The following is a 17080-nucleotide window of genomic DNA, read 5'->3' as shown; positions in this document are numbered from 1 at the left end:
TACATGAGATTTAAATGAGCCTTACATCAGCTTTACATGAGCTTTACCTGACTTTAAATGAGCTTTACATGACATTAAAATGAGCTTTACGTGACCTTTAAATGAGCTTTACCTGACCTTTAAATGAGCTTTACATGACAATTATATGAACTTTACATGAGCCTTACATGAGCTTAACCTGACCTTTAAATGAACTTTACATGACCTTGAAATGAGCTATACCTGACTTTAACATTACATTTAAATGAGCTTAACATGACATTTAAATGAGTTTTACATGATGACATTTGAATGAATTTTACATGACATTTAAATGAGCTTTACATGACATTTAAATGAGCCTTACACAAGTTTTACCAGACCTTTAAATTAACATTATTGCATGAACCTTACATGAGTTTTACCAGACCTTTGAATTAACATTATTGCATGAACCTTACATGAGTTTTACCAGACCTTTAAATTAAATTTACATGAGCCTGAGCCTTACATCAGCTTTACCAGTCAGCTTTACATTAGCCTATACATGAGTTTTACATGAGGTGGTACAAGACATAAGTATCCACAATGATTGCACAGAGAAAATCGCCATGAAATTATAGGTCATGTAGCACTAAGGCAATTTTAGTTGGAACACCCGAAACTTATATGAAATATTTTTTTTCTCATACAGTAACAAACATGAATACTAACTGTACGTTTTTCAGGAATTTTGTATGTTAAATACAATGCATTTCCTACATGACTTTTCAAACTTGTTATTCATCTATACCTGATTATGAAGAAAACTCATCGATTATTCAAACTACTTCAAGATCACTTGTAACACTAATCAGTTCTGAGGACATGTGGTAGCTCAAATTCAACATTCCTGGGTTGAAAGGCAGAAACTTGAACCATAAGGCCATCGTTTCAGAGACTTGATAAGTTGATGATAACGAATTCGGATATGTATGACTTAAAGGCACAATATGCTTCAGAAACAAATAAATTTTACTTTTTTAGAAGGGCAAACATAAATTTTATAATATTTAAATCATGATTTTAGATGCTTGTTACGTGACGAAAGATAAATGTGAAATAATGTATCATAAAAGTAGAAAAATGTAAACAAAATAGTATTTTGACTTCCACACAAAATACTAATACACTAGTATGATTGTACTTATTCCCAAAAAGCAACAGATGAAAAAGACGATTCATGGAACTGGCCAATGAGATTTTTTTGGATACTTTTGAAGTACACAAAAATTCAAAACCTTTTAAGAAATGAAACCTTTTAAGAAATGATATTTTAAGTATTTTTGAGGCACAATGGGCCTTTAATTTGTCATCAAGGTATTTTAAAGGTCTTTAATAAAACAAAAAAAATCAACATTATTTTCTATCTTTATTTCCTAGTTTATCAATGACTTATTGACGGACATATCTATATATTAACAATATAACAAAAAACAAAAAAATGCATCTTGTATCACAGAATTAAAATCAATACAATACAAAATAAAAATTTGTAAAATATAAATTATAGAAAAATGATATGTATCATGCGTAAAATGGTTATAAATACATATGAGCCGTGTCACGACAAAACCAACAGTGTGGGTTTTCGACCAGCATGGATCCAAACCAGCCTGCGCATCCGCGCAGTCTGATCAGGATCCATGCTGTTCGCTATCAGTTTCTCAACTTGTAACAGAGTTGGTAAGCGAACAGCATGGATCCTGATCAGACTGCGCGGATGCACAGGCTGGTCTGGATCCATGCTGGTCGCAAACCCACACTGTTGGTTTTGTCGTGACACGGCTCATATATATTTTCATTCCTGAAATTGCACAATGGACTTGTCCTTTTATCAATCTGAGTGGTCCGTTCTTAATTTCTAGGGGATTTCAAGATAAAATTGTGTAACAACTGGCAGCAGTGAGAATTACAGGATTTGGTTGTGCAGGTTGACCTGGCTCTAAACTGGTGACAGAGGATTCTCAAGCATTCATATACATGTACAGAACACCTGAAATGTCATTTTCATATTGAAACTATTTTAATAATGAACAAGTCTAGGAAAGTGCTATATTACTTAGACATTTTTAGACAAATTTTAATGTTACACTTTATGAAATATCATGAAATGTTAAATTCTTTTAATCACATTGTTTATATACACAATAAAGCAATAAATTGCTAAAAAAATTGGAAAAATCAATATTGATAACAATTGACATCATGAGATCTGAGATTCAATTGTCCTGTTGTATATCAGCTTTTGTTTATTTTTTATCACATGATATGAGATAAAACTGTCCTGTTATTTATCAGTTTTTGTATCATGATATCACATGATGTGAGATAAAATTGTCCTGTTATTTTTCAGATTTTGTATCATGTTATCACATGTGAGATAAAATTGCCCTGTTGTATAGCAGGTTTTGTATCATGTTATCACTTGATGTGAGATCAAATTGTCCAGTTATTTATCAATTTTTGTATCATGTTATCACAGGATGAGAGATAAAATTGTCCTGTTATTTATCAGTTTTTGTATCATGTTATCACATGATATGAGATAAAATTGTCCCGTTGTATAGCAGCTTTAGTATTATGTTATCACATGATAAGATAAAATTGTCCTGTTGTAAAGCAGCTTTTATATCATGTTATCACTTGAAGTGAGATAAAATTTAAATTGTCCTGTTGTATATCAGCTTATGTATCATGTTATCACATGATATGAGATAAAATTGTCCCGTTAAAGAGCAGCTTATGTATCATGTTTTCACTTGATGTAAGATAAAATTGTCCTGTTGTATATCAGCTTATGTATCATGTTTTCACTTGATGTAAGATAAAATTGTCCTGTTGTGTATCAGCTTATGTATCATGTTTTCACTTGATGTAATATAAAATTGTCCTATTGTATATCTGCTTATGTATAATGTTATCACTTGATATGAGATTTGTCCTGTTGTATAGCAGCTTTTGTATCATGTTTTCACAGACTTCCATGGTTAATTAATATCTTTTGATAAGCTAATTTGAAACCAGACATCCATGGTTACCCAAATTTATCTTCAGTTTCAATTTGTTGCATAGATATAGCAAGCAGAGCAATAATTGCTAATGTTGGTGTAAAAATCAGCACAAGTCAACATTTGTGCTTATATTTATGAACAAGAGCTGTCCGTAAGACAGCGCGCTCGACTTTTTTAGTGCTTGCCTATAATACAAAACATTGACAGTTAAGGGCCATAATTCAAATAAAATCTTTGACAGAATTACCTTCTCCTGGACATGTTTGGGAATCATGATTGTAAACAAGTATTCCAACTTTCAAATTAATATCTCAAACAGTTCAGTCAAAAAGTGGACTGGTACTAAAAACTTAACCAAGATTCTAAGTCGATAAAAGGCCTTAATTTTTAAAACAAATCCTTGACAGAGTTACCTTCTCTTGCGTACAGATGGGGGTAATGATGTGAAATAGCATTAAAAGTTTCAAAGCAATATCTCAAAGGGTTAAGGCAATAAGTGGATTTTACCCATATTCAATGTATTTTCTAAGTCAAAAAGGGGCATAATTCTGTCAAAAACCTTGACAGAGTTATGACCTCTTGTCTGTTGATGAAGGTCGTGATGGTAAACAAGTATGGTCAGTTTTAAAGCAATACCTCCAATGGTTTTGAAATAAAGTGAGGTGGTACAAAAAACTTAACCAAGATTCTAAGTCGATAAAAGGCCTTAATTTTTAAAACAAATCCTTGACAGAGTTACCTTCTCTTGCGTACAGATGGGGGTAATGATGTGAAATAGCATTAAAAGTTTCAAAGCAATATCTCAAAGGGTTAAGGCAATAAGTGGATTTTACCCATATTCAATGTATTTTCTAAGTCAAAAAGGGGCATAATTCTGTCAAAAACCTTGACAGAGTTATGTCCTCTTGTCTGTTGATGAAGGTCGTGATGGTAAACAAGTATGGTCAGTTTCAAAGCAATACCTCCAATGGTTTTGAAATAAAGTGAGGTGGTACAAAAAACTTAACCAAGCTCAATACACTTTCTAAGTCAAAAAAGGGCCATAATTCTGTCAAAAACCTTGACAGAGTTATGTACTCTTGTCTGTAGATGGAGGTTATGATGGTGAACAAGTATGGTAAGTTTCAAAGCCATACTTGTAATACTTCTGAAATAAAGTGGGGTGGTACGAAAAACTTAACCAAGGTGTGACGCCAACGCTAACGCTAACGCCGACGCCGACGCCGGGGCGAGTAGGATAGCTCCCCTTTTCATAGAAAAGTCGAGCTAAAAATGAAGAAAAAAATGTATTTGCTTGTGTACAAAGTAAGGTTTTAGGCACTCGTATACTGTATCAAAATTATAACTATAACATGTTATATATGCAAAATAGTTCTTCACTACATTAGTTACTGTGAAAACTAGCTTGCATGTCACATAAAATGTTAAAATTATACAAGTTTTTATAGTTGGCAGCTAAGTGTAAGGTTATATACATTTACTAAAAAGGTCAAGGTCATATGGGGACTTTTCAGCTTTACTTGTGGGGGGGGGAACCTCAAAAGCCCTTCCGTGCATTATTTCAGTCACCCTGAAGTGCCTTTGAAGTGGGCATCTTAAGTGTTTTATAAATTACAGATATTTGACAATTTGTTAACTGAACATATGATTTTATAAAAATTCTTTTTTAGCATCTCCAAAATTCAAAATGCCCATTAGACTATCATATATAAACTGGGATTTATTCAAATTTTGAGAACTACTGAGTTTCGTACAAATCAGTTGTGGCCAGCACATACATGCAACATATTTATTATATACATCAAAAATCATCTGCAGAATTGCAAAGCATCTAAATATCAAATATATAAAAGTAAAATCAAATAAAAAGATTGTTACATGATAACTATGTAAAAATTTACTCATGGACGGATAAATAACTTGAACTTTGAGCAATCTAAATCTAGTTCAAGTCTGAGATATAATATCAGATTGGTGTATACATGTATATATAAGATGATATATGGTTGGTTACTTGAATCTCTTTTTAACCTTTTAAAGTAAAGGTCATTCAAAATTGAATCTCAAAGAGAGAAATGATCTGTGATTGTTATAAATGAAGTTAATCTTTAAACTATTCTACAATAATTATGATTTAAAAACTTATTCTGTTAATAAAAATACATCATCGTATTCATCGAAGTGATCTTTTATTGACCTTGATAAGAAAAAAGGTATCATCATAGGTTATACAGAGACCCGTTACTGTCCTTGACCTTAAAATGCCAGTCTGTATCCAACTTTCTATTTTGATTTTATGTCAGTTAAATGTCAGACATATGTTAGTCAACTAACAGTACAACTTAGATCTGAACTGTTAAAAAATCAACTTCATTCTCACTAAAGTCATCAGGGATCAGTTTTTCTGTCTGCATTTTTTTTTAAAAGTGGGCACCTGAGTAGTATGTGTGATCTTAAATATACTTGCTGGACAGTTCTTCATATGAAAGAATCCTAAGTTCCTGGAAGTATAAAAAACAATAATGGATGTGAGGCCATCAATCTAACTATCTATAAGGTGCCTTTAGTTACAGACTGCCCGTAACATGATAACCTTCCTATTAATCCTTATTATTAACCCTTACCAACCTAAATATATTAAATGGACCTGTCCATCCATCTTTCAAAATGGAAAAAAAAACATTCATCATTTTTAGAGAAAATTTCAAAATATGTACTGACTAAATAGCAAACAATGCAGACTGTATGCTCAGACGGCATAGATGAGCTGACTGACCTTGGTCTGTACCGATCGGCTTGAGGTTCTGAGTCACCATCCGCAGGCTAAAAGTTAAGAACCTAATAACAAGGAATCTTTAAAGATACATTCTGAAACTGAGTTATTATATATCTATCTAGCAGTATATGATGCATTTTGGGTAAAATATACCTACGTCACTATTCATTAATTGGTTTTAAAAAAAACATAAAAATATTGGGTTCTGAAATGTATTACACTTGTTTTATTGTCAGCAGGTTTTTTGTTTTAAATGAAATCGAAATAATCAAAATAATCTAACTTATCCAGCAAAATTTTGAAAATGAAAAAAAGTGTGAAAATACTATATATCTGCATACATATTTGGCTGTATCTAATACATATGCCCACATGCACAAATACAACTCTACAAAAAATCTGTATTGTGCACTAGTGTGATCTGGAATGACTTTGCTACCTAAATGGCATTATGTATGCAAGTGTTGAATATTTAATTCAATTTGAACAAAAATCTGCACAACTTCATAACTAAATGTTATCATTCTTCTGTGGCTTATTTGAAGCCATCTGAAGGAATATTTGATCAATAATTGTAATAAATCTATAAGGTAACAAGAAATTTTGAACAAAAACTAAATAATAATATAAAAAACATGATAAAAAACAAAATGTTGAAATAAGATCATGAATATTAAAAGAGCAATGGTTATCAGATATTTAACAACACCATGTAAAATGTACAAGATAATGTTGAAAGACAATTACCTTTAAAAAGGAAATCAGGTTGGAATGTTTTAACATAAACATATAGTTTTCACTACATAATATAAATAATAAATATTACAAATAAGTCTCTAAAAACAGTTATATATAAGTATATAATATCACAGATAACATATCATATACAACAATATTCATTTCTAATCTAATTCAGTCTATAAATATATAATATAAGGTCTTTTTTTGGGAAGGTATTTCTCAGTATGTGCACTAGTCAATTTTTAAAGTCCCATTATGCCTCAGAAATGCTATCATTTTCATTTCTCAAAATGCTTTTGTTTTGGTATCTTGTTGCAGTTTCAAACAAATACTCATTTGCCACATATATTAACTATGTTTTGCGTTTTCTCTGTTGGCAATTAGTATAATTATAGTGAATTAGTAATTTGTATGGAAGTCAAAATACTATTTCGTTTACATTTTCCTATCTTCATGGCGCATTATTTCACGTTCGGCACTACTTTCTTTAGATGTACAACATCTTACATGCTCTAAATCCATTGGTTAAATTTCATCAAACTCATGTATGACTTTTCTTGATAAATGAAAAAAATATCAATTTCTGAGGCATAATGTGCCATTATTACAGTTATAATTTCTGTATTATCCTCACACTAGCTCTCTTTTCATGGTCAATTACATTAGATAAGAAAGGCATTCCAAAAACCAAAAGTTATGATTTTCCAATATGTATTAGAAAAAAAGTTCTAATTTAATTCAAACAAATTCGGTTTTCGAATGTTTTGCCTTTTCAGCATATACATTGTGACCTGAAAATATTGTTACCTAGTAACAGTTTTTTTCATTTTTTGTCTTACTTTCCGTAACTCTAAAATCCCCAATAAAAACCCCTACCCATGCATTTTCCAAAATTTCAACAAGTGAAAGGTATCCTGCAGTAACCCCGTCTCAAAATGATGTAAACAAACATTTTCATATGAAAAAAATATGTCACTTTTTTTTTCAAATAATAAGTTGATAATGATAATTTCTTTTGCATTAAGGTCCGAGTAAAAATATGAGTAAAAATTACAAAACATTCACACGTATTTCTAGATGGATGTTTTTCTATGGCTAAAAAAAAGCACTGTTTGAGATATATGTGGTACAAAAATTACAATAATATAATTAACAAAATTGTTTTCTTCACAATCATATAACACTTGGAACACTTTAATAATTCAGCTTTTACTTTGCATTTTACACATATTATTTCAACAAATTAATGTAGCTTTCACTCAATTTTTACAAAAAATAAAATTTAATCAGCACTTAAAAATTAACTTGACTTCTTTACTGTATATTTCACACTTACCAATTAAATAATTAAGCTTTGACTTAATATTTAGTTCATATATTCTGAAATAACTTTTGTTTCCACCCAAATGTGTAAAAACTTGTTATAAAAAGGACTATTTCATTTTTTCTTAAAACATGATTTTATCTTTTGTTTGTTTGTTTTTTGGTTTTACGTCACACCAACACAGTATAGGTCATTTGGCGACGTTCCAGCTTTACTGGTGGAGGAAGACCTCAGGTGCCCTTCCGTGCATTATTTCAGGCACGAATGGGCACCTGAGTGGAACCACCGACATTCCGTAAGCTAGCTCGATAGCTTCCTCACATGAAAGAATCCAAAGTCCCTGTCGGGATTTGAACCCACAGCGGTGAGGGGCAAGTGGTTTGAAGTAAATGACCTTAACCACTCAGCCACGGACGCCCCCTCAACTGAGAACAAAACAGTAAGTAATGAAGTCACTACAAGACTATAAATAATATTTAGTAGAACACGGGTTATTCTGTATCACTATCTTGACGAGATCTCTTCTTCTTTTTCTTCTGTTTTTTCAGCTTTGATGAAAATCTCCCGCCAGATTCTCCTTCCAGGTCGTTCTCACTATCCGACGAGATGTACCTCTGCATTCTTTCTTGAGTCATTCTTTTCCGTAAACCTTTATGAGATTTAACCTCATTTTCATCGTCCGACAAATCTCGCACGGACAAATTTCTCCGTGGACTCCACTGCATACTAACGTTAGATATATGTGTCATCACCGGCTTGACATCTAAACTTCCGCTGGTTCCCCTTCGTGACGGATACGGACTGGGCATATTATCTGTCCCTGAATCATCTTGTATAGATAATACGGGTCTAAGACCGCGCTCAGTTTTATGGAACAATTTTTCTGCCGGTTCAGGCTTATCAACAACTTCTCCTTGAATATTTTGTGGCAAAACGATATTGCTTAACTTTTTCTCATAATTATCTCCCTTGTTTTGATTGTCCTTAGTTTCTCTATCTATTTCTTCTCCCTCTTTTTGTTTTCTCTTCTTTTCTTTCTTGTGTTTCTTTTTCTTCTTTTTGGTAGTTTCTTCATCTTCTTCCTCAACAGGCTCAAGCTGAACATGAAACAAGATTGCATTTGAGAAAAATGCTATGCCACCGCATGGTTCAAATTTCATAGCTGTACATCAAAGGACAAGAAAGTAGGTCACATCATCAAAATCTAGGTCACCTGATATCAAAGTTCAATTTTACAACTAAAACTGTGCACATGGTCAAAATGTCGTTGCTGTACATCAAAGGACAAGGAAGTAGGTCACTGTCCCCTTGGGCAAGGCATAATTTTGACCCAATGGTTTTATTCAAAACAATCTTGATACAGGTCCACCAAACAACATTTCAAGTCAAATATCTAAGCTATAGCTTTCTCCCATTCAGAAAACATATGTTTTATTTTCTGTTTTTACTATGTGTACACAATGAGAAACACTGCCCCGGGGCAGGGCCAATTTTGACACCAGGGGAAAAATTTGAACAACTTTGGTAGAGGACCTATAAATGATATTATATATCAAACATCAAAGCTCTATGCCTTGTACCTTCAGACAAAAATATTTTTTATTTTTTCACTATATGTACATAATGAAAATCAATGACCCCCGGGGCGGAATCAATTTTGAACCCAGGGCTATAATTTGAACAATTTGCAAGAGGTTCATGTTCAATGTTTCATGCAAAATATCTTAACTCTAGCCTTTGTAAATTTAGAGAAGATGATTTTTTAAGTTTTTACTATATACATATAAGGAAAACCTATGGCCCCCGGGGGACGGGGCTAATTTTGACACAAGAGGCAAAATTTGAATAACTATTGTAGAGTACCTTTAGATGATATTATTTAACAAATATTAAAGCTCTAAGCCTTGTACCTTCAGACAATAAGATTTTTTTATTTTTTACTATATGTATATATTGAAATCAATGACCCCCAGGGCGGGGGCAATTTTGACCCCAGGGCTATAATTTGAACAATCTTGCTAGAGGTTTACTACACAATGTTTCATGCAAAATATCTAACCTCTAGCATTTGTCAATTGCTAGAAGAATTTTTTTTGAAGTTTTTACTATAAGTTTTTACTATATAAATATAAAGAAAACCAATGACCCCCGGGGCGGGGCCGATTTTGACCCCAGGGCTATAATTTGAACAATCTGGGTAGAGGTCTATCAGACAATGCCTTTGCAAAATATCTAAGCTCTAGGCCTTTTGGGTCTTTACAAGGAGGTGTTTTAAGTTTTTATTATATGTACATATAGTGAAAATCAATGACCCCGGGGCGGGCCCGATTTTGACCCAAGGGCTATAATTTGAACAATCTTGGTAAGGGTCTACCAGACGATGCCTTATGTAAAATATCTAAGCTCTAATCCTTTTGGGTTTTTACAAGAAGGTATTTTAAGATTTTACTATATGTACATATAGTGAAAATCAATGACCCCCGGGGCGGGGCCAATTTTGACCCCAGGGCAATAATTTGAACACTCTTGTTAGAGGTCTACCAGACAATGCCTTATGCAAAATATCTAAGCTCTAGCCTTTGGGTCTTTACAAGAAGATTTTTTAAATTTATTCTTATAATTACCAGATTTCTGCATGGAATGAAATTCTTTGAACAACTTTGGAAGCCATTCACCCAAGAAACAATCCTGCCAAGTTTGGTTGAAATTTGACTAGTGGTTTTTCACAAGAAGATTTTTTAAGCTCACTATATAATCTATATAACACACACACAAACACACACACATACACACAGGTGAATCGCTATATGCCACCGCATCGCAGATGCTGCGGTGGCATAAAAATTGACATTTAATGATTTCAATATCAACTAACCATTAATACAGAATTGTTTGTCTAAAACCATGGAGCTAAATATAAGATGGAGAAGAGACTGTGATGTCACACAGTTAAAATCAGTATCGGCGGAATTGTGTTCCCGCAAGTTATCATATGTCGCGAGATTTTGCGAGATTTGATGCATCCTGGGTAAAAGTAGCCAAAATACCGCCATATTGAATTCCCGGAGGTACATCAACAAAAAAGACTAAACATTTTTTACTTATATAAGAAGCAATAGTTATTTATTCTAAAACGTACAAAACACACTTTTCCACACAAATATTTCTCTGATGAAAATCCATGTTGGCAATGTAAGCAATAATTCATGGATATCGCCAAAGTTTAACGATAGCGTGAAAATCGGAGACTAGCTGGAAAGCCTGATTATCACCGAAGCGCGCAAAGGATTGTGGGTCTGAATCAGACTCTTGTCTATTTTCGGAGTTTCCTATCCGTTGTTTATATAATATTCTGTGCTAAAACAAACTTAAAGCTAAATAGTTCAATATTCTAAAAAGGGCTTGTATTCAATACACACATCTGTCTTTCTTAAGAAATTGCAGCATAAACCTCAATGTGTTACATAAAAGCTTACATTACATTCATCTAGGAGTATTTAGCTCAGAACCCAAAATGTTTTGTCACACAATTATAATGTTAGTTCAAAATGGCGACACATATGCCAATTGAATTTAAAAGTTTAAAAGCAGATCCATTTGTCTGCTGTGTTGCTCAGTCTTAAATATCTGCACTGCACTTACCTCAGTATTCTATTCATGCAGACTAAATGCACAAGCATATCTTTATATGATCACAAGTATAAGATTTCATATGGCATGCCCTTGATATGGCAACAGACTTTATGGGTTATGCACTTAAATGGCATAATTTAAATTTTGTCAGGTAATTTTGCCACTATATATCACATAAACAAAATACCATGAAAAATAAATAACAATAAATTTTCAGGATTTTAAGTTGCTTTAGTCTGGCAGATTTTGAATTTTAATTCATTTTTTCTGAAGAAAAAAAAATGAACAACAAAAAACAATCAGTAAAAAGGATAAAATGATGCTCATCTGTTAGTGAGTGAAGTAGGAACAATAACTATGCATAACAGTTGCCTCAACATACCTTAGAAATATCCTCTTTCTTTGAGCTGGCTAAATTACTTTTTATTGTTGAAGTGCCCATTGTTTCATATGAACTGATATTTGGTTGTTGATCGGCAATCACTTCATCCTCTATCAGTTTTGTTAACTCATCAACTCTGAAAAATATATGGCAATTAACAACAAAATATTACAAAAACAACAATCATTGATAATGAGGCTAACTTTCTATAACCTGTTATTACTATACAGTGTGAGGGGAACATATCTTTAAGCTAGAGTTCATTACAATTGTGCATTATTTTAGGCACAAATGGGCACCTGTGTAGTAATACTGATGTTCTGTGAGCTAATTAGATAGATTCCTCTCACACGAAAAATCAAAAGTCCCTGTTGGGATTTGAATCCACAGCAGTGAAAGGCAAGTGGTTTTAAGTCAACGACCTAACCCACTTGGCCACAGACTCCCCTTTAAAAATGAAGGAATAGTCATAATGATCATAGAAAAATGCATGTTATACCAGGTAATTATGACTAAATTTACTTTTCTTATCCATATTTACCATATTCCTACTCTTTTTTAAGAGGAAATATGGCCATTTCTTTACACTATCATTTCTATAGATAGTAAGAGTCTGAGGCTAGGTTTAATGTCTTAATTTGTACACTCGAAACATTAAGTAATAGTTTAATAATGATACAAGTAAGAGAAAATTAAATGATTTAAAGTTGAAAAGGAGTAACGTAGGAGCAACTGTGACAAGTTATTGAGAAAAATTCATGTCAAATATATACTGTCAGTAATTTCCATATTAAGGTGGGCAAAAGCGTGGCTGAGCAGTTCACACGTCAAACTAGAGATCTAAAGATTGCTGTGTAGGTTCAAACCTCGTCCGGGGAAAGCTTTTGTTTCCATTAGCAAGGATCTTTACATTCATTGCTTAGTACTGGTTGATTCCAGGAACAAATTTAAGAGTGCTTCAATAAGCTTATATACCTTCCAACATAATTGAACTAAAATAAATTAGTATAAACTAAATTTAGGTTATGCAAAAGTAGGGCAAAGACTAACTTCTAATAAGACCAATTATCAAATTGTCATAAAAAAACTTAATCTAGAGTTGTCCATCTTTAACAATTGGACCATAACCAATACCGTTTTTGAAGTTTGTTGACTGTCATCTCTATTCCGGACATTTCTTCTGCTTTCAACTGTCGCAAATAGTTCATCATCATCTCTTTCTCAAATAACTGAAGGTATTCCAAGTGTCGTCTGCCAAAATTCTGACCTTAAATAATATCATTCTTTCATAAATATAAAGTAACAGTTTGGGGACCTCCATGGCCAAGTGTTAGAAATAATTCAAACGCAGAACAGAGGGCTAGAGGTGGACAAACTAGAACTGCCACTATCATGGCGTGAATACCCCAGCATACCACTTTGTCAGAATCAACAGTGGCCATTTAGAGCTCAAGGACAACCTCCCTGCCAAATCTGAGTTTACTAAGCCAGTGCATTGCTAAGTTATGTATTCTACATGCTTCAAATGTGAAAATGTCCAAATCAATACATTGCGGACAGGACATTCTTTAGCAATTGAGAAGAAAAGCTTTTTTTTTTGTCGAGGTCCCTCTGACCTTGACCTTTGACCCAGTGACCTCAAAATCAATAGGGGTCACCGTATAGTCATGATCAACATCCATGCCAAATATGAAGACTGTGGGTCAAAGGAATCTTAAAATAATGGGTGGTCAAACTTTTTGAAGTCAAAGTCCTTTTGACCTTGACCTTTGATCGAGTGACCTCAAAATCAAAAGGGGTCATCTACTAATCATGATCAACATCCATACCAAATATGAAGACTGTGGGTCAAAGGAATCTAAAGTTATTGGGCAGACAAACTTTTTGAAGTCAAAGTCCCTGTGACCTTGACCTTTGACCTGGTGACCTCGAAATCAATAGGGGTCATCTACTAGTCATGACTAACCTCCATGCCAAACATGAAGACTGTGGGTCAAAGGAATCTCAAGTTATAGGGCGGACAAGCTTTTTGAAGTCAAGGTCCCTGTGACCTTGACCTTTGACCTGGTGACCTCAAATCAATAGGGGTCATCTACTAATCATGACTAACCTCCATGCCAAATATGAAGACTGTGGGTCAAAGGAATCTTAAGTTATTTGGCGGACAAGCTTTTTGAAGTCAAGGCCCCTGTGACCTTGACCTTTGACCTGGTGACCTCAAAGTCAATAGGGGTCATCTACTAATCATGACTAACCTCCATGCCAAATATGAAGACTGTGGGTCAAAGGAATCTTAAGTTAAAGGGCGGACAAACTTTTTGAAGTCAAGGCCCCTGTGACCTTGACCTTTGACCTGGTGACCTCAAAGTCAATAGGGGTCATCTACTAATCATGACTAACCTCCATGCCAAATATGAAGACTGTGGGTCAAAGGAATCTTAAGTTATTTGGCGGACAAGCTTTTTGAAGTCAAGGCCCCTGTGACCTTGACCTTTGACCTGGTGACCTCAAAATCAATGGGGGTCATCTACTAATCATGACTAACCTCACTGCCAAATATGACGACTGTAGGTCAAAGGAATCTTAAGTTATTGGGAGGACAAGCTTTTTGAAGTCAAGGCCCCTGTGACCTTGACCTTTGACCTGATGACCTCAAAATCAATAGGGGTCATCTACTAATCATGACTAACCTCCATGCCAAATATGAAGACTGTGGGTCAAAGGAATCTTAAGTTATTGGGCGGACAAGCTTTTTGAAGTAAAGGCCCCTGTGACCTTGACCTTTAACCTGGTGACCTCAAAATCAATAGGGGTCTTCTACTAATCATGACTAACCTCCATGCCAAATATGACGACTGTAGGTCAAAGGAATCTTAAGTTAAAGGGCGGACAAGCTTTTTGAAGTCAAGGCCCCTGTGACCTTGACCTTTAACCTGGTGACCTCTAAATCAATAGGGGTCATCTTCTAATCATGACTAACCTCCATGACAAATATGAAGACTGTAGGTCAAAGGAATCTTAAGTTACTGGGCGGACAAGCTTTTTGAAGTCAAGGCCCCTGTGACCTTGACCTTTGACCTAGTGACCTCAAAATCAATAGGGGTCATCTACTAATCATGACTAACCTCCATGCCAAATATGAAGACTAAGGGTCAAAGGTTAAGTTATTGGGCGGACAAGAAAAAACCGACGGACAGCCGGACGGCTGGACAGCTGGACGGACGGATGGACAAGCTGATTCCAGTATACCCCCCTTACAACTTTGTTGTGCGGGGGTATAACAAATGGACATCAGCCAAATGGAATAAGGGGGCATTTCTTTTGTTATTTTCTTTTGTTTTATATAGGGCCAATTGCCCCTTACCCTTCTGTTACAGAATGCACTCTAATGTTCTCTTTTGTTCTGTTTACAGTAAGATGGTCCCCTATCCCTATTATAAAGGGTAAATGCAAAAGCAATATGTCAATAATAATGACAGACAATAATTTTGGGAGACATAATTAATTTTTCTATTTTAAATAACAGTTACATAAACTTTGTATTCTATAAAAAGTGTTCTCCACTTCACTCACCTGTTCTGACTTTTCTCTGGCAAGTCTTTTTGACAATCCAGGATGCTATAAGGAACACATGTTGAAATAGAGATAAAGGGGGAACCAGCGCTGTTTTCTTCTCATATTCCATCACCAGAAAATACATCTGGTATTTCCAAATCTCATTGGAATTTTTTTCAACCTTGTCAAACACATGACTGGAAGAAATGGTTGAAAATTCACATATAAAACATGATCTGTTCATGAAACAGATGCCACATATATAAGTACCAATTTGACTTCTTATTCATGTCTCACTAATTATACATACTGACAACTTTGTGATGTGAATTATGGCACACGAGTAAACACATGCAACATATAATAGCATAAATTCAGTCAGCTAAAAATGAAGTGTATGCTAAGACGGCCATATTGTTCATTCCGATGGCAACTGTAAAGAGAACAAGAACTGTCGGAGGACAGTAACGCTCGACTATTCGAAAATTTGTCACAAGGGTGTTTCATTGAGTATAATAATGCTTACCTATATGAATACATAAAATTGTCCGAAAAGGTACAAACTCTTCAAGTTTCAATACATTCCCTTCAGTAGTTATGGAGAGACAAGCTTACATGCAAAAACTTAACCAAGAATTCATGTGTCGAAAAAGGGGCATAATTATGCAAAAAAGCAAATCAGAGTTATGGGACTTGTACCAATCATCTTAGATAATCACAGAGACCAAGTGTGTGAAGTTTCAATCCATTCCCTTCAGTAGTAATGGAGATACCAGCTTACATGCAAAAACTTAACCAAGAATTTCTAAGTCGAAAAAGGGGCATAATTATGTTAAACAGAAAATCAGAGTTATGGGACTTGTGCCAATCATCTTAGATAATCACAGAGAACAAGTGTGTGAAGTTTCAATCCATTCCCTTCAGTAGTTATGGAGATACCAGCTTACATGCAAAAACTTAACCAAGAATTTCTAGTCGAAAAAGGGGCATAATTATGTAAAAAAGCAAAATCAGAGTTATGGGACTTGTGGCAATTATCTTAGATAATCAAAGAAAACAGGTGTGTGAAGTTTCAATCCATTCCCTTCAGTAGTTATGGAGATACCAGCTTACACGCAAAAACTTAACCAAGAATTTCTAAGTTGAAAAAGGGGAATAATTATGTGAAAAAGCAAGTCAGAGTTATGGGACTTGTGCCAATCATCTTAGATAATCACAGAGAACAAGTGTGTGAAGTTTCAATCCATTCCCTTCAGTAGTTATAAAGATACCAGCTTACATACAAAAACTTAACCAAGAATTTCTAAGTCAAAAAAGGGGCATAATTATGAAAAAAAGCAAATCATAGTTATGGGACTTGTGCCAATCATCTTAGATAATCACAGAGAACAAGTGTGTGAAGTTTCAATCCATTCCCTTCAGTAGTTATGGAGATACCAGCTTACATACAAAAACTTAACCAAGAATTTCTAAGTCGAAAAAGGGGCATAATTATGAAAAAAAACAAATCAGAGTTATGGGACTTGTGCCAATCATCTTAGATAATCACAGAGAACAAGTGTGTGAAGTTTCAATCCATTCCCTTCAGTAGTTATGGAGATACCAGCTTACATACAAAAACTTAACCAAGAATTTCT

The 17080-nt window shown here is 34.1% G+C and overlaps 1 protein-coding gene across 1 annotated transcript in view; it reads right to left on the bottom strand.

Annotated features, from left to right (window-relative positions):
- Positions 1-4061: 4061 nt before the first annotated feature.
- LOC132733995 (transient receptor potential cation channel subfamily M member-like 2) overlaps positions 4062-17080 on the bottom strand; it is a 30702-nt gene continuing 17683 nt past the window's right edge. The window contains exons 21-24 of the mRNA XM_060720699.1: positions 15462-15640; positions 13023-13155; positions 11889-12024; positions 4062-8970 (exon numbers count right to left, since the gene is read on the bottom strand). Coding sequence (XP_060576682.1) covers positions 8365-8970; positions 11889-12024; positions 13023-13155; positions 15462-15640 — 1054 coding nt within the window. The 3' untranslated portion in view covers positions 4062-8364. The remainder of the gene's footprint in view (positions 8971-11888; positions 12025-13022; positions 13156-15461; positions 15641-17080) is intronic.

Source organism: Ruditapes philippinarum, unplaced genomic scaffold (genome assembly GCF_026571515.1).
Source record: "Ruditapes philippinarum isolate M1 unplaced genomic scaffold, ASM2657151v2 ctg6307_1_1_1_1, whole genome shotgun sequence".
Taxonomy (NCBI): domain Eukaryota; kingdom Metazoa; phylum Mollusca; class Bivalvia; order Venerida; family Veneridae; genus Ruditapes; species Ruditapes philippinarum.
Note: the sequence above shows the minus strand (reverse complement) of the source record. Positions and strands in the feature narration are given on the sequence as shown.